This window comes from Callithrix jacchus, chromosome 13 (genome assembly GCF_049354715.1).
Source record: "Callithrix jacchus isolate 240 chromosome 13, calJac240_pri, whole genome shotgun sequence".
Lineage (NCBI taxonomy): Eukaryota > Metazoa > Chordata > Mammalia > Primates > Cebidae > Callithrix > Callithrix jacchus.
In genome coordinates this window covers 3378662-3400726 of record NC_133514.1, presented here as the reverse complement: position 1 = coordinate 3400726, position 22065 = coordinate 3378662, and the positions used below count along the sequence as shown (strand labels likewise).

The 22065-nt window shown below is 39.3% G+C and overlaps 1 protein-coding gene across 10 annotated transcripts in view; it reads right to left on the bottom strand.

Annotated features, from left to right (window-relative positions):
* The window catches only part of FBXO25 (F-box protein 25), a 75991-nt gene that overhangs the window by 32647 nt on the left and 21279 nt on the right, over nucleotides 1–22065 (bottom strand). For all 10 annotated transcript variants that reach the window (XR_013525417.1, XR_004732567.3, XR_004732568.3 and 7 more), the window contains 3 exons: nucleotides 17151–17254; nucleotides 15687–15736; nucleotides 12925–13017 (listed from right to left, as the gene is read on the bottom strand). Coding sequence is in view for 4 of the 10 variants with exons in the window: in XM_035269807.3 (XP_035125698.1) it covers nucleotides 12925–13017; nucleotides 15687–15736; nucleotides 17151–17254 (247 nt within the window). In the remaining 6 variants the exon portion in view is untranslated. The remainder of the gene's footprint in view (nucleotides 1–12924; nucleotides 13018–15686; nucleotides 15737–17150; nucleotides 17255–22065) is intronic.

Below are 22065 nucleotides of genomic sequence, written 5' to 3'. Positions count from 1 at the left end.
TAGTCTTACAGGCTTTCACTTAGTTAGTGGAAGCACATCTCCTCCCAGAGCGTAGGCTGCAGGAGTCTGAAATGGCGCTTATAGCTTCCCAGCCTCTGTAGTATAAGGGCACACCAGAAAGAGGCTAGACTGAATGCTTGGGCACTAACAAATACTTTCACAACCTAAGCCCACATCTGCAGCTGTGTGCTGAACAGACAATCAGAAAATCAAACTCTTCCATGTAGACATTAAAAAGGAAAAACAAGGCCGGGCGCAGTGGCTCAAGCCTGTAATCCCATCACTTTGGGAGGCCGAGGCGGGTGGATCACAAGGCCAAGAGATCGAGACCACCCTGGTCAACATGGTGAAACCCCATCTCTACTAAAAATAAAAAAATGAGCTGGGCATGGTGGTGCGTGCCTGTAATCCCAGCTACTCAGGAGGCTGAGGCAGGAGAATTGCCTGAACCCAGGAGGCGGAGGTTGCGGTGAGCCAAGGTAGCGCCATTGCACTCCAGCCTGGGTAACAAGAGTGAAACTCCGCCTCAAAAAAAAAAAAAGAAAAGAAAAAGAAAACCCCGAAACTCATCATTAAGTCACATTTTGTATTTTAAAACTCATTCTTAAATAGCAAATACATTGAATTCAAATAAAAATTGTAGAATTTGTATTCTAGGAAGCCACAGTAACAAATCACTATGACAGAACCCACAAAGTAGAGGTCTCTTGTGGGACTGATAACCAAGGCCCTGGCCGCTGCTCCTCTTGCCCCTCTTGGGATGCTTTGCTTTTTCGGCTGTCCCTACTCTGATATGCAGCAGGAAAAAGTGGGCTGTTTATTTTGTCCAGTATATCTTTTCATTCTTTTATTTTCAACTTTTGTAAATCATTGTTTTAGGTGTGCTTCTTACATACAACTTAAGAGTTGGGTTTCAGTTTTCTGATCCAGTCTGAAATCTTTTACTTTTACCAGCCTTTAGGTTATGTGTATAAGGTTATGTGTTTACATGTATAGAGACAACATGTTTGGTCTTAATTTTGTAACATGTTTTTATAGCTTTTTGAAAAAGTTTTCATTCTCTCTGTAGTTCTTCTGAAAGTTAGGAATGTTTGCACTATTTTGTCCTAGGGGTTACTTTTGGAATTTTAGCTCTATGTAATTCTCTTATCCTTCAGAATTCTTATACAACACATCTTAGTGTTGTTAGTTCCCTGTTCCACATTGTGATAAAACTGCCATTCATCTTGCTCCTTCTTCCTTCCATCCCTCTCCTCTACAACTTGATTTTAGTGAATAATATCTTAATGCCTCCCCTGTGATTACAAGTGAGACAGTCAATAAACCTCTACCACCAACCTTTTCTCCTCCACCCTCCACTCACACTCCACTCCATCACAGTCAGCCACACAGCTAATGCTGTAGGGATTCACTGACATCCAGTCCGATGGACACCGTTTCTCTAATCAAAAATGCTCATGAGAACAATCAGTATTCCCTGAGTATCATCCTTACATGATCAATACTGTTTGCAGTGTGGATACAAAAGACAGTTTGACTAGATATAAAATTCATAGACCTATACTATCGCTGCCCAAGCTTAGCTTTTAGTAAGCTTCGTGCATATTTTAGAGTCTGTGCATTGCATCTGCCTCTTATTTCTCTGAAAACAGAGTTTCTGATCCCTTCCTTCCAATTCTCCTTCCAGCCTTTCTTGATTTCCAGAATGAGAAATCACTAAGTCATATACTCGGCCACAAATAACATTATAAGTGTGACAATTAGATGACAATCTTTGGGGAAAAAAATTGTGATTTCTAACATATTTGCATAAAAATATCCTACACTAAAACACACCAGTTGAGGGCACTGGACAGAGATCAGATCAGGTCAGGCCAAGCAAAGATGAGAAGACCATTGTCAAAATTTCAATCCTGTTCCTTCTCAAATTAACTGAATATTATTATTAAATTTCTTCCTTGTTGTAATGTTGACTAGTACCCCTTCTCCCTGCCTCACTTTAGAATTAATTTAGAGACAAGAATTCAGGTCAACTGAGGTTATCAGCATTATTGCTAGTAACAGCTGGATTGGTAGATGTGATTCAGATTCACACAACAATGGATTTCCTAGGTAGGTAGAGACAATGCCAGCCAGTCGTAAGCACTGGCATTATTAAGTACTTTGCTTAATAACCAAAGCCTCCCCAGATAGGCTTCTTGCCCTACAACACTGAAGACATGAAAAAAACAAACCAAAATATACAAATATATTTTATTCCTCAAAGGAAAAAGAAGAGTTATACTTGCCTGTTTCTCACAAGTAAGAGGGGCTGTGGTGAGCAAGTCTGGGAGAGACAGTTCGTTCTACCACCACGGTTCCCCACGCAGCATCTAAGGGCCTCTTGGGGAAGCCCAAGGTCTAAACTATTTCCAGTGTCACTAAGATATGATTTTCTTTTTCTACCCTCACATATGTTAGTGTGCAGTGAAGTGCTCCAGAGGCCCCAACAAGCTACATTATAGCAGAATGAACTCAGGAGCAGAGATGAGGAATAATCCCCATCATACAGATACCAAGAGGGTGTGCCAAAGTGTGAGACATACAGTTCTTACTTTTTTTTTTTTTTTTTCAGATGGAGTTTCGCTCTTGTCACCCAGGCTGGAGTGCAATGGCGCGATCTTGGCTACTGCAACCTCTGCCTCCTGGGTTCAAGTAATTTTCCAGCCTCAGCTTCCAGAGTATGTGGGATTACAGGCACCTGCCACCATGCCTGGCTAATTTCTGTATTTTTAGTAGACATGGGTTTTCACAATTGTGGCCAGGCTGGTCTCAAACTCCTGACATCAGATGAGGTCCTCCAAAGTGTTGGGATTACAGGGGTGAGCCACCACACCCAGCTCAGTCCTTACTTTTAAATAAATGGAGAAATACTGTAAAAATTGTTTTCATTTCAAACGTGGCAAACATTAATAGATATAACTCACATGACCTAAATCCTTGAGGGTCCTCAGTAATTTTAAAAAGCAAAAAGGACCTCTGAGACCACATTTGGGTTTGGAACTGCTGTTCTACTAGGGAAGGAAATACCAGGAAGAGAGAATACGTGTTCCCTGGGAGATAAGCCTTCCCGACTACCTCCCCTCCCGTCATCAAAATAAATTTTCCAAATTTCTCTAATATCATGTTTTAGAATTCCTTTTAAAAAGATAAATCATCAGCAGAAGGCATGGGTTAGCTTAGCATGCTCAGTTCAGACTAGTCACCCACAGAGGACTACAGAATGGACACCACCAGGCATATGTAAGCACAAAGGTGAGAAGGTGTTCATGGCTGACAACATTAGATTTCAGGTTAAAATGATAATTAAGATAACTAGGCAAAAGACAATTTACAAAGAAACTATAATCATTCACAAGCCTCTAATTAGCTATACAGCAAAGTCAGTTGGGAATTTAACAAGCATTTGTTAAAAGTACAAATATTGTAGGAAGCTTTTTTATAGAGTCATGGGTCACTTAACAACAGGGATGCAACCTGAGAAACACATTGCTAGGGTAATTTTATTACTGTGTGAACATCACAGAGCGTACTACACAATACCTACACAGCCAGGCTACAGACCTGTACAGCAGGTGAATGCACTGAACAGCAACTGTAACATAATGCCAAGTATCTGTGTATCTAAAAATATCTAAACATAGGAAAGGCACAGTAAAAATAGGAAATAATCTTATGTGACCACCACACTATATGTGGTTAGTTGGTCACTGACCAAAACATCGTTATATGGTGCATGACTGCTTATCTCCTCAAATCTGACAATGCTAAACAAGTAAGAATGTGGAAGAATTAGATAAACAGAAAGAAAGTACATCCTTCAAATAGAGAATCTGTATTTTTCTTACACATCAATAGAATATTTATAAAAATCAATTATAAAGAAGGCTACAAAGGAAAACTTAATCATTTCAAAGAATTAGAGATCTTATAAGCCAAACTCTCTGGTGATAATGTAATAAAACTCAAATTCAAAAAAGTTGAATAAAATCACAGCTATTTGAAACTCAAGGTCCATTCCTCAATACCCTTGGATCTGGGAGTAAATTGGCACTGCATGTGTGCCTGTGTTGTTCCTAAAGGGCCTCACGTGCACTGGGTAGGGCAGATAAAGAAAAAAAACAATGTCCACTACTTCTATTTTTAAAGTCAGCCTTACCACAGAATATAGAAAGTATATTCTTCACTGAGCAGACCAAATCAACTTTGCTCAATATTCACCTTAAGCATTAGTAAGTGAATATTACAAAGGCATCTTCTGAAGAACATGATGCCCTTTTAATGCCTGTAATGCCGCTGTGAGGTAGATCTTACTATTATCCCAGCTCTACAGATGAGAAAACTGAAGCAGAGAGTGATGAAGAAGCTGGCTCCAAGGGCACATGACTGAAGAGGGAGGGACACCACAGCCACCTCACTAAGGAGGGAGGGGCCAGGTCTGGAGAGCAGGGCGACCCCACAATCCCTACTTGTGCCTCCTGCTCTGCTGCCTCCCATCTACTGTGTGTGCTGGACAGAAGGAATAGCCTGGAACAGCTGTGATCTCAACTTTGATTATCTAATTTTAAAAAGCCTTCTCAAGTTTATTATCTTTTACAAAAATGGGATGTAACCTCAGCAAGCCAAAACAGAACCACGCAGACTTTGTAGTTTTCATGAATTTTCTGGGAGCTTCAACCACTTTTTTCGGGTCCTTTAGCAACGTGTGAACTCCCTGCCCACCACTGCCCTGAGATAAGGAAGCACCACACTACAACTTCATGCAGCCAGGATTAAACACGTCCTCCATCTCAGGCTTAGGAACTTGCGCCCCTCCTACAACTCACAAGCTGCTCAAGCAATGGTCTGTGACAGACGATTCTATTTTTTGGGTTGTCCCTTTTCTCTGCTTTTCTTGGTAACCATTATTACTCTGTCAAATGTTCACTGACTTCTAGCACTGGCAGAAAGAAAGATTGCTTTTTTATCTGAAACCGAACTGTTACACAACTTACAATTTTATTCTGGTAAAAGTATTCTTAGTTGCTACATTTAGTCATACCCTACAAATTATCTTGTTGATAGGATAAGTATAGTGAGAATTAAAGAAAAATAAAGATGGTGGTGAATACTTGCAGACTATTATTAATACCAGCATTTCAAACTTCCAATATAATTTGGATATTTTCCTGGAGGACAAGCTTTTTTTGGCATGCCATCTAATGAGGAGCCTTATAGTCCCAGTGTGCTCAAACTGGCCTGACACTACCTATCTACCATCATCAGCAATTTATGTTCAATTTTTCTTAAAAGCATCAGAGCTACAAGGCCAAATATAATTCAACTGAGGTCAGACTCAGCGGTACTCAGGAGCACTTCCTTCAAAGGAAATGGACATTTCTGAGTGGTGAAAACACTGTCATTTTTTGAATTTTCTTTAATGAATCTGTTCTCAGGAGCATTAACATACTTTGCTAATACACTTTAATACAGCAGTTTTAAAAAAAATGTATTTATTTTACTTTAGGTGCATACTATATCTGGCATTTCTCCCCATGTTATCCCTCTCCACCCCCACTCCCTCCCCACCCCGCGCTGTCTCTCCCCTACCCGCCCCTCCCAACTGCCCCCAGTGTGTGGTGCTCCTCTCCCCGAGTCCACATGTTCTTGTTGTTGTTGTTCAACACCCACCTATGAGTGAGAACATACAGTGCCTGGCTTTCTGTTCTTGGGTCAGTTTGCTGAAAATGATGGTTCATTGCAGCACTGTTTACAATAGCAAAGGCCTGGAAACAACCCAAATGCCCATCAATGATAGACTGGACAGGGAAAATGTGGCACATATACACCATGGAATATTATGAGCCATCAAAAACAATGAGTTCATGTCCTCTGTAGGGACATGGATGAACCTGGAAACCATCATTCTCAGCAGACTGACACAAGAACAGAAAATGAAATTGCATGTTCTCACTCATAGGCAGGTGTTGAACAATGAGAACACATGGACACAGGGAGGGGAGCACTACACACTGGGGTCTGTTGGGGGGAACAGGGGAGGGACAGCGGGGGCTGGGGAGTTGGGGAGAGATAGCAGGGGGACAAATGCCAGATATAGGTGAAGGGGAGGAAGGGAGCAAATCACACTGCCACATGTGTACCTATGCAACTATCGTGCATGTTCTTCACATGTATCCCCAAACCTAAAATGCAATTAAAAACAAAACAGACAAACAAAAAAAAAATCAGCTGGGCTTGGTGGCAAGTGCCTGAAATTCCTACTACTCAGGAGGCTGAGGCAGGAGAATCACTTGAACCTGGGGAACAAAAGTTGCAGTGAGCCAAGACTGCACCACGGCCCTCCGGCCTGGGCCACAAAGCAATTCCATCTCAAAAAAATAAAAAATTGGAAATAACTTCCTCTATTTCTAACTATATAGTTTGCTTGGGGAAAAAAAATGCAACCTGTAGGTTCAGCATAACTATCAGCCAAAATGTAATTATTTTAGAGTATCTGAATAATCAGTCCCTACTTCGAGTAGAATTTATGGAGAAGATTTAACTGTGGTAAAAAATAATTGGAGTAACTTACAAAACATTTATTTATACAATAGTTGGTTTGTATACTCAGTCATGCATTCATTTTAGGAATAGCAAGTGCCTACTACTTGCCAGGTGCTTGAGATATAGCAGGGCCTACTGAATAAATTATTATACAACAATGAATTAGCATTGGATTGCATCCCTTAAAACAACACTCACCAAAGCAAATAAAAGCCCGATTAGCAATATGATCTGAAAATTTAAAGACAGTTCTTTTTAATAGTTCCATCTAACTTGCCAGGTAATTATTTTAAAATGTCATATGATGCATTTAAGAAAGTCACTTAATTTACATCAGAGGAAAATCAAAGTTTATAGACTTAGGAAATAAGTTCTTAATGAAAAAGCACTTCACGGCTGTCAGGATGGCTACATTTTTGGTCTCTGTCCTTGTCGCCATTGTGACCTTCAGCCCATCTCTCTGGGCCCCATTTTCTCATCTTTAACTCTTGAGTCATAAATGGATCTCCATGCAGCTGTCATCCTTCTGCCTAAATCATCCTCAAAAGAAATCAAAATGGTGGCTAACACAGACTATTGTTCCAAGAGCTTCCTATGATCGAACTAATCTAAACTTTTTAACAGTGTTCTGAAGCAGATACTAAAATCTACCTGATACTATGGATGAGATGAAGTCATATGCTTGAGATCCCTGAGTAAATAAAGAAGAGACAGAATTCCAACAATGGCTGTGTGGCTGCAGAGCCTCTCCTCTCCCTGCCTTACTCTTGAGTCCATGCCTGGGAGAGCCCAGGGTCACTCATGGAGCATACTTCCCATGTGCTGCTGTGAGGCTGCTACAATTAATTTGCTGCTATGGAGTAGTCCTTAGTAGAAATTATGAAAAAAATTGAAAAAAAAAAAAAAAATTCACATAGCTAGAGATTCTAGCCTGAGATGTCTTTCCCTATTTGCCTGTTATTATTATTATTTGTAGAAACAGGGTTGTCCTATGTTGCCCGGGCTGGCCTCAAACTCCTGGGCTCAAGTTATCCTCTTGCCTCAGCCTCCTAAAGTGCTGAGATTACAGGTGTGAATCACTGCACCTGGCCACCTTTCCCCATTTAATAGATTCCTGGGACACTGGGAAGCAGGAGTCCATCTCCAAAAGTGAGGAGCAGGTGGGCTAAAGGAGAGGACTGGGGAGTCCTGGAGGGGCAGAGCAATGCCCAGGGACACAGAAACTTTTGAATAAAGACAAGCATGATAGACTCTTCACCTACATCTAAAGCAAATGAAAACATAAAAATAAATGATGGCAAGATACTAAACTAAAAGTATGCAATCCTTGAAAGTATATGACACTGGATATACTGCCTAATCGGTCCAGCCATAGGCAGAGAATGATGTACTTCAGATAAGTTAATTTACCAAATAACTAAGATTAGATATATAAACTTCACAATTCTGAAAGCTTTTTTCCTACAGATATGTGTACTTTAGGAAACACAGCATATTTAACATTTTTATAAATTTCAGTTGCACACTGTGCTTCTTTCAGGAAGCTTTCACACTGAGCCTGGAGCTGTTCGCAGCGGGCTGTCAGAAGCCACTTCCTGGCTGCCAGACGGCAAAGGAGCAGGCTGCTGTTCTCAGTGCTATGTGCAAACCCAGGACTCCAAGGGAATGATAACAAAATCACCGTCACATTAACCTACAGGCTCAGGACCCAGTTCTACCTCCTCCACACAGCTTTCGGGTACCGGTCGCCCTTTGTGTTTCCAGCCATCCTGGGTTTGCTGGGCACCTCTGAGGTCATGGAAATGCAGTTCCTCACTGCAGCTGGGACACACTCACTCCATTTTGACAAAGAGGGTGTTATTGTCAGCAGTGGGTGAACAGTGGTGAACAAACCAAGCCCCTGCTCCTAGGGCTCAACGGGGACAGGGACTCAGACAACTTAAACACGTGGACATTGGCACACCTGAGGGCCAGGGAAGTGCCGCAGACATGATGGGGGTGGCGAGGCCAAGGTCCCAGCCAGGCACGCTTGAGTTGCTATTGCCACAACCCTGTGATCACTGGCAAACAAGATTTCATGGTGGGCGTGTAACTTAGAACTGGATTTCCAAGTTTCTTGAAAGCGTTAGCTAGAAAAGACAAGGTAGGTTGATCTGCACACAGGAGGTGCTCAGCAATGCCAGTCCTGATGGGCTCCTCCTGCCCTGAGTGAAGAACATCCTGCCCCTGGACAGTAAACAAAAGGTGGGGCCATTTTATGCCTTCAACAAGACACCTGGCTCAAACTCAACTTCAAAGCCTCTTCAATCCCAACTCCTGCTGCTCCCAATCTATTTGGGGGTAGAATAACTACATATATGGTAAAAATTCCAAGTATTTGGTTAATACAACTTTTAAAATTTAACTAAATTTAACTTTTAAAATTTGACAACAAAACTGACCAAACAACATTTAATTTACTTACATATTGCTTATAAATGGGATAAATAAGAAAAGAGCTGAATTACAGACCGGATATTAAAAACTGTTCACTTAGCAGGGTCAAATCTAAACTGTATCTTGACTTGTCATTTTTTTCTAATAGAAAAGTTTCGCAAGGCATATTATGAAATAATTATAAATAGTTAATGGGGAAAAAAATTACTCATGGGCGAAAAGATTTGTTTTTACTGGCTTTCTGGAAGAAAGTAAATTTAATAGTTCAACAAATTATATTACTAGTCTTTAGTAACCAACCAGGACAATTTCCACAATTCATTAAAACAAAAACAAATTGTTACTGAATCAGAGACAAGTTTTAATAATGGTTCAATAGCAATATAATGGTGTTATAATTCACAACCAATTAGTCTGCAACTAAATACACAGCATTGTATTTATTTAAAAAAATTCCAAACATTGGTAAGTTCTGCTGAACTCTGGTGGTGAAAACCGGCTATTTTACAACGTGTGAACATGGTTTAGCAGTGCACGTTGTATGCGTGAGTTTAAGTAGGTGTTAACCCAAAACAAGAAATGTTGCATGGATTTGTTTCCCAAACTGCACTGCCATGAGCAGATGAACAAAAATGCCACGTGTACAGAATTTAAGAACGCAACAATTTCATAAGAACAGTGTGACATGGCTTTCGTTAACCATACTACACTTCCAGGAAGAGCAACTCATCACCCCAAATTCCCACGCTTCATTACGACCCCCACCAGCACCAGCAGGTATGAGGGACTGGACAGCTCAACAGTGACTCTAAGGTGCATGCCAATGTTTAAAGAACACAGCAGTTAAAGTTAGTTTCTACTCTCCCTGAGTTGAATGAAGCTTAGAAAAACAATATTGATTCCTCAAAATCTGACTGAAATTTTGAAAAACTATGAAAGTAAATGTTTCAAAATTTACTTTGATATGGAAGTTTCAAACATTTTTTAACCGATAACTGGGTTATCATTTTCTATATAGGATTGTGGAAGAGACTTTTTAATTTGGATTTCTGTTTTTGAAAGATGGCAAATTTTCAATCATGCTAAGACAGAGTAAAAACTAAACTTCCATTACAAACCAGTTATCTTAATTTTGACAACAGAAACAATCTGTAATTGAACACTAAATTCTAGTAATAACTTTAATCCTAATAATTATTGATTAGTCTCAGTGTAAAATTGCTAAGGTTAGATAGACAAAATGATTTTACATAAAATAAAATGCTGAAAGACACAAGCTAGGCTTGGTGACTCACACCTGTAATGCCAGCATTTTGGAAGGCCGAGGCAGGTAGACCACTTGAGGTCAGGAGTTTGAGACTAGCCTGGACAACATGGGGAAACCCCATCCCTACTAAAAATATAAAAAAGAATTAGCCAGTCATCGTGGCGCATGCCTGTAATCCCAGCTACTCAGGAGGCTGAAGAAGGAGAGTCACTTGAACCCTGGAAGTGGAGGATGCAGTAAGCCGAGGTCATGCCACTGCACTCCAGCCTGGGTGACAGAGTGAGACTCCATCAAGAAAAGACAAGAGAAAAGAAATTAAGTTTTTCACACCAATTATTAAGGACAGATATTACTAAATGCCATTAGAAAAAGGAGGAAACTTTTTATCAAGAATCTAAAAACAAATGCTTCTACATTTCCAATTTATAAGTATTCTAATAATACTGAGTGACATTATGGACAACTTAGCCTAAATTATGGAAAATCATATTATTTACAAGAACTGCAAGAGAATCAGTTGTTGTAGTGAGTGTTGCTATAAACATTTAAAGCAGCAAAAAATACCAAATGCCTGCACAGTATGAATAATAAATGCACATGATAAAGTAAAAAAAAAAAAAAGGAACAAATGGGAAGAAAGCCAACAGAAGAGGGCAGTGGGCATGGGCCAGAGAGGGCAAGAACTGGGATGGGGACATAGAGGAGCCCAACCTAAGGTAAGGCACAGGCTCAGGCTTTACCACAGTCACAAAGGCTGCTTTTTCTTTGTTTTCAGCAGAAGGTAAACATGAACAAATCACTTTTTAGAGGTAACTTAGATACACTTGTGAAGAATAATGTGGAAGGTACAGAGCAGCTGCAGGAGCGGGACAGGGGATTCCTGTAGAGCAGGAGCACTGATGAGCCAAGCAAGGCTCCTCTTGGAAGGCAGCAATCAACAGAGATGCATAGACCTGTGAGGCTGCCAGGACAGCCAGGCAGCAATGCAGTCCTTGTGCTTCCTAAGCTCACCAGCTACCTCCCTCCACCTCTGAGAGGTGGTTTGGTGAACACAGCCCTTCTCAAGAGGGTTGCAAGGTAAGCTTAGTTGATACATGAGTGCACAGCACATTTTAATTTTTATAGTTATGCATTTATTTTATATGCATTAGAAAAATGAGCAACAGAAAGTTAACCACTTCACAGGTATTAGTGTTTAGGATGAAGCTAAAGTAGGTATTTCTGTTTAAAAAAGTAAATTTGAAAAAAAGCTACTCAGCAAATTATAGTAGCACGTGGTACACAGACCAAAAAAAAATCATGCAAATGGTTCAAATGACAGAAATCAGTAAAATAATGGCCCTGGTCTATGAACTCCCCCTCCAACAAAGCACAGTCAACACTCGCACCTTCTCCAGAGTCAGTGACCAAAGATGACGGAGCAGGGAACCCAGCACAGAAACCACCAGAAGCTAATGACTTCTTCCTGTGCCCCATCCTACTCTTTCACTCACCCAAGAATTAAATCCTTTTATGTAGACAGATGGTCAAGAATTGCTACTATAAAACAACTCAGTATGGTCCTAACTATCAAAGAGCTACACAGGGAAATAGTTACTGCTAGAGACCTCTCTGCTGATATTTTTCCTGGCTACTTAAGTCCTGAAAATTTCCAAAAGGCTGAGTCAAATCTGCGTTTCATCATCTATGAGAGAGGTACCTACCGAGGATACCCTGCTGGCCAGTGTGTAAATATCTAAAAGAGAACTCAGAAAACACTGGGGAGGTCCAGCCTGCACATGGTGACTGGGCTTCAGTGAAGCATGGAACATGACAGGATTTGTAAGTAGTAGTTATGTAAGAAGCTCTGGAAATTCCGCTTTGAACCAAACGTAACAAATAAAATTATCTGAAGCTTAAAGTTATTTAACTCCCTAATTTTTTTGTCCTCCCAGTAGCACTTTTAATTGTCTAAAAGCAAGTAAAAGAAACATTTATCCAATGTCTCAGAGAACCATTAGAAACACAAAATTAATAGCTTCATAAACTATAGCTTCTATTTTATCCATTATAGAATGAAAGTGCATAAGCTACATAGTAATTAATCTTTAGACAAAAGCAAACAATAAATGAAATATATGGCTAAGACCCTTTCTTTCTGAGTATAGCCCAAGATAAAAATTTCTTCTAAAAGGGTATCATTAATGCAATAAGGCTTTTGTGGAATTCTATTTTGTATGAAATTCCAGTTTTCTATTAGCTAGTTCTTCCTCTGTGACACAAGTCTCATTCTTTGTGAAAAATGCAAAGCAGAAAACATTTGTGAAATCATCAGGTAAAGATCCCATGACAGTTCTATCACTGACACGGTACAGAGGTATGAGATGCAACCCCCAAGGGACAAGCTTATTGCATCCTAAGCAACCACAGAGCCACAGGGCAGGTGAGTGTTTGCCCCCACTGAGGCCTGGCAACCTCTGACACCAATACTGGAGAAATGATCCAATCTCACTGTTTTCTCCTGAACTCGTTCCCTTTTGTTTTTCGATTAACAGGTAGCAAACAGGCACATCAGCATCTTAAACGTTGTACACTTACAATCTTCAAAACATAGTTGTTCAAAACAGTCATCAAAGCAGTTTTTGAAATAGAACACTTACTTTGACCACATAATTGAACCTTCGGATATCTTGAATTGCACTTGAGAAATCTAACCGATTAAAAGCTTCTCCCAAGGTGCAATAGCCATGCCTCTGGAAGAGCAACACAGAAGTTAAAGTTAGTCAATTAGCCAAAAATAATTGGCAGTTAATGTCAATTAATTGTGCAATTAAAAAAAAAAGTTTGGCAAAGGACATTTGTTTTTATTCTGAAGACTAATTTTTGATTTAGATGAGACTATAGTAAAATTATAGCAATGCTAATAATTTAAGCTATTTATGTATAACTGAGACACCATTAAGTGACTTTTTTACTAACCTGCTGAAGTAATGACAAAGACAAGTATTTATTAAATATCTTGCTGGCTTATTTTGTTGGTGACAGATTGGGGTATGGATGACGTCAAGGCTAAGATCATAAAAAACTGGATATATTCTGGGCTATGAAACTAAAAATATATAAATCATCTGCTCAGCTGCATTATAAGGATGTAGATGTCATAAACACACAGTTGAAACACAGGATTTCTCTGTAGGGGAGGCATGCACTGCCCAAGTTTGAAGTACAACATGGGATTTCTCTCCGGAGCAGGCATGCACTGCCCAGGTTGGAAGCAAGCTCAATCAAAAGGATCAAGGCTGGAAGAGGCACTTCAGTAGCAGGAAGAAGCCACTGAAAACCTGCATTGGGATGGAGAGGGCTGAAGGCAAGTGCCGGATGTGACCACGGGCAGCTTTCAGGCTGGGAACATGGATGCCAAGAACTCCAAACACCAAAAAAACTAGTGATTAGACCCATAGGTCCAAGAACCAAAGGAAGAAAATGAAACAATTTATTTTCAGTACTGACAATACTGCCGATATTCTATCTTAGATGTTTTTCTTCCATGATATACCCTGTATCCTAAATTGGTTTGTATAGATTAACACATCAGGTTTCAGGAGTCATTTAAAACTCCATCTTCCTCCTCCATATTTGAAATATTTAAAATCTACAGATTTTCATTTCAAAATTGTAGAGATAAATAAGATGGAGCACAGTAACAGAAAACATGAGATGATAGATCTCAAATTCTAAACAGGTGATCTGAGATGTCCCAGAGAAAGCAGCTGGAGTCCTTCGTCTTTGATGGCTGATACACTCGGTGGCTTATGTGCTTCTTTGCACCAATCTCAATCACCCTAATGTATGCATGACTCTACGAAGTACATTCATTTAAAACATCCACATATATTGACTGAGTGCCTGCTATGTGAAAAACATCTTCCTGGGAACTCTAGGGGGAAGGAAAGGCTAATTTGGATATACATTATAATCTGAAATCCATCAAAGCTGAGAATCCTATTTTAATTATCTCTCTTCATTCTTCACAATGGGGCAGCAGGCACTTTCTGAGGTCACCACTCATCTCACAACGGGAAATCTGATTCACAGAGCAGACCAGAAAAGGCATGTCTGGACCTAGAACCACAGCATGTAACCTCGGAAGCCGTGAGACACCAGCCAGCATGGACAAGCAGCAGGCACTTGCTCTACACCAGGTGAGGGTGTGGAGACATGGTATGGTGCAGAGATACCAGCACCCAGTCCCAGTTCTGGTCCCTCTCAGCCTGGTTAGGTCCTGGTTCCTAGGATTCCAGGGAACATCCCCACAGCCTCACAGGAGGATCCTCTTTTCCTGCATATGCTAGCTTGGATGAAATCCTTTGTTCTGCGATCGGTATGGCAACACAGAGCAGATGACATATTTAGTAGTCTTTCATAAGTGCGAAGTTTTGTTTTTTACAAACTAGGTTAGATTCTGTCCAACAATCTTCTAATGGTATATTAGAGTATATAAGGATCTGATTCATTCTATATCCACTAACCATTACTAAATAGATTAGTTTTCTTTCTCAGAATCTAATCCTTCAGTTTCTAGGAAGCTGGACTAGTTTCAGACCATCTACAAACTTTTCTGGAATATTTAACTTAATCTAAAATAACATATGATAAACAATTGTTCCCTAATTCCCCAATTGTTGCAAAATAAAGCAAATGCAGAGTTTCTAGGACTATAAAAGGAACTCAACTTCCCTGATCCCAGTAAAGAAACAGGAAACAGCTTGAAGCACTCTAGTTTGTCTCATGTCTCATGAAAAAGCTTTAGCCCAACTAGGCCAAAGAAAGGAAAGAGTTTAAACGGTTCTGCACAAACCCAACCCAACTACTAATTTTGTCTCAGCCACTCTTCACACGGAATGAGGGGCTCACAGATGTCCTAACCTCCAAAACATGCTACAGAGAGGACACACTCCAATCAGCATCAGGGGTTCAAGCTAACACAGAGAAAATGCGCTATGACTGAAGGAGTCAATGCTTGTTTTAAATACCCTTACTGCTGACTCAGATATGTATTCAGTTACGTACAGGTAGGCAGGAAACACACACTGCACACATATACCACACGCCGCCACACACCATATATCCCACACACAAATGTGTGCACACACACTAAACCACACACACCATACACACAATACACAGCAATGTGTGCACAAATACACAGCCACATACCACATGCACATGCAAGCACACACAACAGAGAATCACTTCCTCAAAAGCTCTTCATATGCTATCACCTATTAGAATATGAACTACAGATTTGATATTGCAAAAGAAATTTTGTTTTATGCAACTTTATTAATAAGTTTATTTAATGTGACTCCATATTCAACAGAAACAATCCAAGATACTCTCTTATTTATAATAGAATACTTACTTCTTTTGTGCTTTCTTTATGGACATAGATCCATTTTTCACGATAAAAACCTAGAATAAAAATTAACTTTGTTTTAAAATCTGGCAAATCATTTCAAAATGAAGATTTTAAAGGAATTTAAATAATTGAACATGCTAACAAAATTATCTGACTTACTGTATTGACAAGAAATGCTTTTACTTGGTTAAATGCAAACAATCGCTTTGTTTCTTAATGTTAGTTTAAGATATGAACAATGATTTCAGACAGTACCAAGTCCTAGTAACTTAGAAGAAAATTAGTATTATTAGACTGAAGCCATATGAAGACATAAACAATTATGAAATGCAATTACATTACTAAATTCCTATGTACCCTAATAAAAAGTTCTATTCTTCCAATGCTCTGTATGGTACTCCAAAAAAACAAATTTTTCAGATAAATCTTAAAGTTTCAAGATTCACACTAACTGTATTCTCCACGTGACTCTATCTTCTTCATATAGTAGTCCCCCCATATTCAATTACTCACAGTCAGCTTTGGTCTGAAAACATTAAATGGAAAATTCCAGAAATAAACCATTTATAAGTTTTAAATTGTGCGCTGTTCTGGGTGGTGTGACGAAATCTCACACTGTCCTGCTCTGTCCTGTCTGGGATCCGAATCCTCTTTTTGTCAGGCGAGTCCTACACTACCTGCCCCTTGGTCACTGAGTAGCCGTTGTGGTCAGATCAACTGTTGAGGTATCACAGCGTTTGTGTTTAAAGAACCCTTATTGTACTTCATAATGGTCCCAAATACAAGAGAAATGATGCTGGCATGCTGCTATAATTGTTTCATTTGTTTGTTATCCTTGTTAATCTCTTAACGTGAATAATTTATAAATTAAACTTTATTATAAGTGTGTATATATAGAAAAAAAACCATAGTTCCCATAGGGTTTGGTACTATCCATGGCTTTAGGCATACTCTGAGGCGGGGGGGTCTATCCCTCCAGGTAAGGGAGCCTACTATACATTAAAACGTGCGTTAGTAAGTCACAGATGTGAGTGCCATGAAAAATCCCTATGCCCTCTCACAGATAAGTCCCACCTCCAGCCTTCCACTGCTGCCATCTACCATCCTAAACTCCAGCTCTGAATGTATCTGTCTCCTGTTCTAAATCTTCCATGACTTCGAAATCACAGTCAGGACACCCCTCAGTTTGGCCTTACTACTCAAGATTGAGCTGAATTCATGACCATAATTCAGGCATTCGGACGCATTTTGTGGGTTTTGCTAGCTCTTGTTTTGTTTTTGCACATCTTGCCTACTGAAAATGGCTGAGTTGCAAAGTCTTATCGCTAAATCAGTAGGCAATGCTGGATTCTGGGCTGTTATTTACATATCTGTATCACCTTTTATTTCATAAGATAGCATTGTCAGAGTAATTTAGTACTTCAACATAGTCAACAAGTAAAATAAAGTTAATGAGAATGATCTTACTTTGAGTATTTGTGTCATTTCTAAAATGGTCCTTTTTCCTTTTTTTGGATGCATATTCATGTTCTTCATTACTGAATATTTCTTCATCTTCACTATTTAAGATACTGAAATAAAGATATATTCTATTAAAATATTTTTTCAGGGAGATCTTCATTTGGCTTTTCTTTTGTAAAGGATACAAATACTTAAAAGTGACAGATTCTGAGCTTGAAATTACAAGAATAATGCTTAATATATATTTTTTTCATTTTGGGAAATGAGATGTATCCTGGTTCTTTGAGAATATTATACCAGAAAGTGCTGAACATGTTTCACAATCTCTCAAGGGTCTTGAAATGCTTAACCAAGGTAGTTTTCAAACATCAAAATGCTTTACTAAAACATATAATTATTTTTAAAACTATAAAAACTCCAGAAAATAAGATTGTAAGAATATGATGATACCCAATATTGACCAATGACTTGCTGTATCCCTTACCCCATGCTGAGTAATGACTCAACATTTCTTCTTACCCCCATTTTTAAAGGTTAATTTTTACTGTACTAAACATTTCTTATTAAGCATCAACCAAATATGCTGTTAACACATTTAACTGGAATCAGGTGAAATAACATGTACATTTTTACCATTTAAACACATTCAATTAAGTTTTTCCAATATTTCTTCTTTGTGAAATAAGAAAATCAAATCACAAGGCAATAACTAAACAATGCGAATATTTTACTTTTTAAAAAAAAATTCTTCCTTATAGTTAAAAAACAACAACAACATGTAAATAGTAATTCACATCCTCAAAACTAAAGATGTGTAAAATTTTTATTTTCCACGCACTGATAACAGATTTTCAGTCTAAAGTGAGGAAGGAAGCTCTGTGGAGACAAGCTGGCTATTGGAAGCATGCAAGAATGATGCTCAAATCCAAGGAACTAAAATTCCTTATTTCCCGGTCATGGTTCTTTTATAAGAAAATTGTATACAAGCCCCTTTCCACTCACCAGTATTCGCTTTTAGTAAAAACAGCTGACTTTGCCAAATGAGTCAATTTCTCACTGTCAGAACAGACTTAAACAGCAATGGCAACAGCTGTAAATCATCAAGACAAGCAAAGAGCATTTGAAAAACATACAAACAAATGAACTTTTTGTGGCAGACATTATAACACCAATTTACGGAAATACACTGATGTTCATATTTTATATTTAGTCTTACACCAGTTTGTCATTGATTGAGATACTGAATGTAAAAGCTTTAGAATCTCAAAGGGCTTCCTTTTTTATTATTATACTTTAAGTTCTGGGGTACATGTGCAGATCTTGCGGGATTGTTACATAGGTATGCACAGGCCACGGTGGTTTGCTGCATCCATTCCCCTGTCACCTACATTAGGTATTTCTCCCAATGTTATCCCTCCTCAATCCTCCCACCCCCTGCTATCCCTCCCCTAGTCCCCCCAACCCCTAACAGGCCCCAGTGTGTGATATTCCCTCCCTGTGTCCATGTGTTCTCATTGTTCAACACCCACTTATGAGTGAGAACATAGGGTGTTTGGTTTTCTGTTCTTGTGTCAGTTTGCTGAGACAAGACTGTTTCTAGCTTCATCCATGTCCCTGCAAAGGACATGAACTCATCCTTTTTTATGGCTGCACAGTATTCCATGGTGTACATGTGCCACATTTTCTTTGTCCAGTATATCACTGATAGACATGTGGGTTGGTTCCAAGTCTTTGCTACTGTAAACAGTGCTGCAATGAACATATGTGTGCATGTGTCTTTGCAACAGAACGATTTATAATCCTTTGGGTATATACCCAGTAATGGGATTGCTGGGTCAAATGGAATTTCTATTTCTAGATCCTTGAGGAATTGCTACACTGTCTGTTCCATAATGGTTAAACTAATTTACACTCCCATCAACAGTGTAAAAGAATTCCTATTTTTCTACATCCTCTCCAAGCATCTGTTGCCACCAGATTTTTTAGTGATCACCATTCTAGCTGGCATGAGATGGTATCTCAATGTGCTTTTGATTTGCATTTCTCTAATGACGACTGATGATGAGCATTTTTGCATGTTTGTTGGTTCTATAAATGTCTTCTTTTGAAAAGTGTCTGTTCATTCCTTTGCCCACTCTTTGATGGGGTTGTTTTTTTTTCTTGTATATTTGTTTTAGTTCTTTGTAGATTCTGGATATTAGCCCTTTGTCAGATGGGTAGCTTGTAAAAATTTTCTCCCATTCTGTTGGTTGCTGGTTCACTCTAATGATTGTTTCTTTTGCTATGCAGAAGCTCTTAAGTTTAATTAGATCCCATTTGTCTATTTTGGCTTTTGTTGCCATTGCTTTTGGTGTTTTAGTCACGAAGTCATTGCCTATGCCTATGTCCCAAATGGTACTGCCTAGGTTTTCCCCTAGGGTTTCTATGGTGTTAGGTCTTACGTTTAAATCTTTAATCCACCATTTGTAGATTCAATGCTATCCCCATCAAGCTACCACTGAAATTCTTCCAGAACTGGAAAAAACCACCTTAAACTTCATACAGAGCCAAAAAAGAGCCCACATAACCAAGACAATCCTAGGCAAAAAGAACAAAGCTGGATGCATCACGCTGTCTGACTTCAAACTATACAAGGCTACAATAATCAAAACAGCATGGTACTGGTACCAAAACAGACATATAGACCAATGGAACAGAACAGAGGCCTCAGAAGTAATGCCACACATCTACAACCATCTGATCTTTGACAAACCCGACAAAAACAAGCAATGGGGAAAGGATTCCCTGCTTAATAGTGTTGGGAAAACTGGCTAGCCATGTGCAGAAAGCTGAAACTGGACCCCTTCCTTACACCTTACACAAAAATTAACTCTAAAAGGGTTTTTCTAATGAAAATTACAAACATATCAAAAGAAAAGCACAAATATACTGTTTTTCAGAAACTGTGTCACAGAAATAAAGACAGAATATGGAAGGAGACAGGACTGCTGACTAATCTCATCTGTACAGGGAGAAGGACACTCCATGGAGCTTAGTTCTAACAGGTGTGTGGGACAGAAAAGCAAGGTGAACCTAGGGATATCCTGTGGACACACTGAGCTGGAACCAACTCTGCCTATGGGTGGTGGGGCCAGGTTCAGATTCTTGCAGTAACTGCATTCTCCTGTGAATCTGAGCCTAGATGGTGTCCGCTGTGGCTCCCTGGGGGCTACCCACACTGTGGATTCCACAGGTGGAGGTGACCTTCTTAGGCACTGCTGGGACAAGTCCTGGGCCCATGTGGGCAGTGGTAGGGCTCAAAGAACTTCAGTGTTAGGGCCTTGTGGAGTCTGTATCAGACTTGAGGACCAACCCCGGGCTCACAAATGACAACCAAGGGAAAATGGCTACTTTAGAAAAACCAGTAACTAGGCTATTTTTACAATGTATTTTAAATATGCGGAAAAAGCTATTATTTTTTGGTTGTGAGTCTTATACTGTCAGGTAAACAAAAATGTAGAAGTAGAGAAGAAAGATGAATGCTTCTGAAATTTAAATTCAACATATTAAAATGTTAATAAAGGAATATTTAGTGTATAGAGCTTTCCATTCTGCATAGCAATCAACTACATTTCATAGCAAACATGTTCTCTTTTTATAACCTTTGTTTCATAAGCAAGTCAAACATTACCTACTCTGACTTAAAAACAAGGGAACTGGCCCAACAACTTTATTAAAAAGTGTCAAAAAACTTCAATAGACACCTCTCCAAAGAAGAGATACAACAGCCAACAAGCCCATGAAAAGATGCTCCACATCAAAAATAGGGAAATGCAAATTAACACTACAATGAGATACCACCTCACATTCATTATGGGCCTACTGGCAAATTTAAATAAAGAAAGTAACAAGTGCTGACAGGGATGCAGAGAAACTGGACCCTTATGCAGTGCTGGTGGAAACGGAAGATGGTATAGCCACTACATAAATGGTATGGAGGTTCTTCAAAAAATTAAACAAAGAATTACCATATGATCCAACAATTCCACTTCTGGGTTTTATTCAAAAGAGCTGAAAACAGAGAATGAAAGAGATACTTGTATACCCACTTTCACAGCAGTATTACTTGCAACAGGTAAACATGGAAGCGACCCACATGACCATCAGTGGATGAATGGATAAACAAAACGTGGTGTACACTATACACAATATCGAGTATTATTCATTCTGAAAAAGGAAATGCGGACACATGCTACAACAGGACTGAAACTTGAGGACATTATGCTCAGTGAGATAAGACAATCACAAAAGGACACATACTGTCTGATTCGACTAATAGGAGGTACTCAGAAAAGTCAAATAATATAGACAGAAAATAGAAAGGCAGCTACCAGGTCTGCGGGTGCTGGAGAATGAAGAGTTAGTGTTTAATTGGGACAGAGTTTCAGTCTGGGAAGATGAAACAGTTCTAGAGATGGATGGTGGTTATGGTTGCACAACAATGTGAATATACTTAATATCACTGAACCGTACATTTAAAAGTGGTTACGATTTCAATTTTGCATTATGTGTATTTTGTTGTAATTAAAGGTAAGAGACAGTGTGTAAGAGAGGAGAGGAAGCAGCAGCTTCTCTTGGTCATGCTGTCTGAGGTACATGCCGGAGGGATGGTGTGGAGGTCAGAAAGTGTTAAAAACAAAAGAAAAGAACCTCATACAACACAAGCTGAAAATACAGGGCACAACTTGTAAGGCATACAGAGTTTCCATAAACTTAAAACATGTCCGAATGACGGAGCTAACAGCCCTTAACTCCCCACACCAGGCTGTACCACAGCAATGTCATCCCCTTGCTTATAAACATGCCCCAAAGGCAATGAAATTCCAAGTTTCCTCTGACAAACCCAAGGACAGTGCACGACTTTTCCAAGTTCCTTTCCATT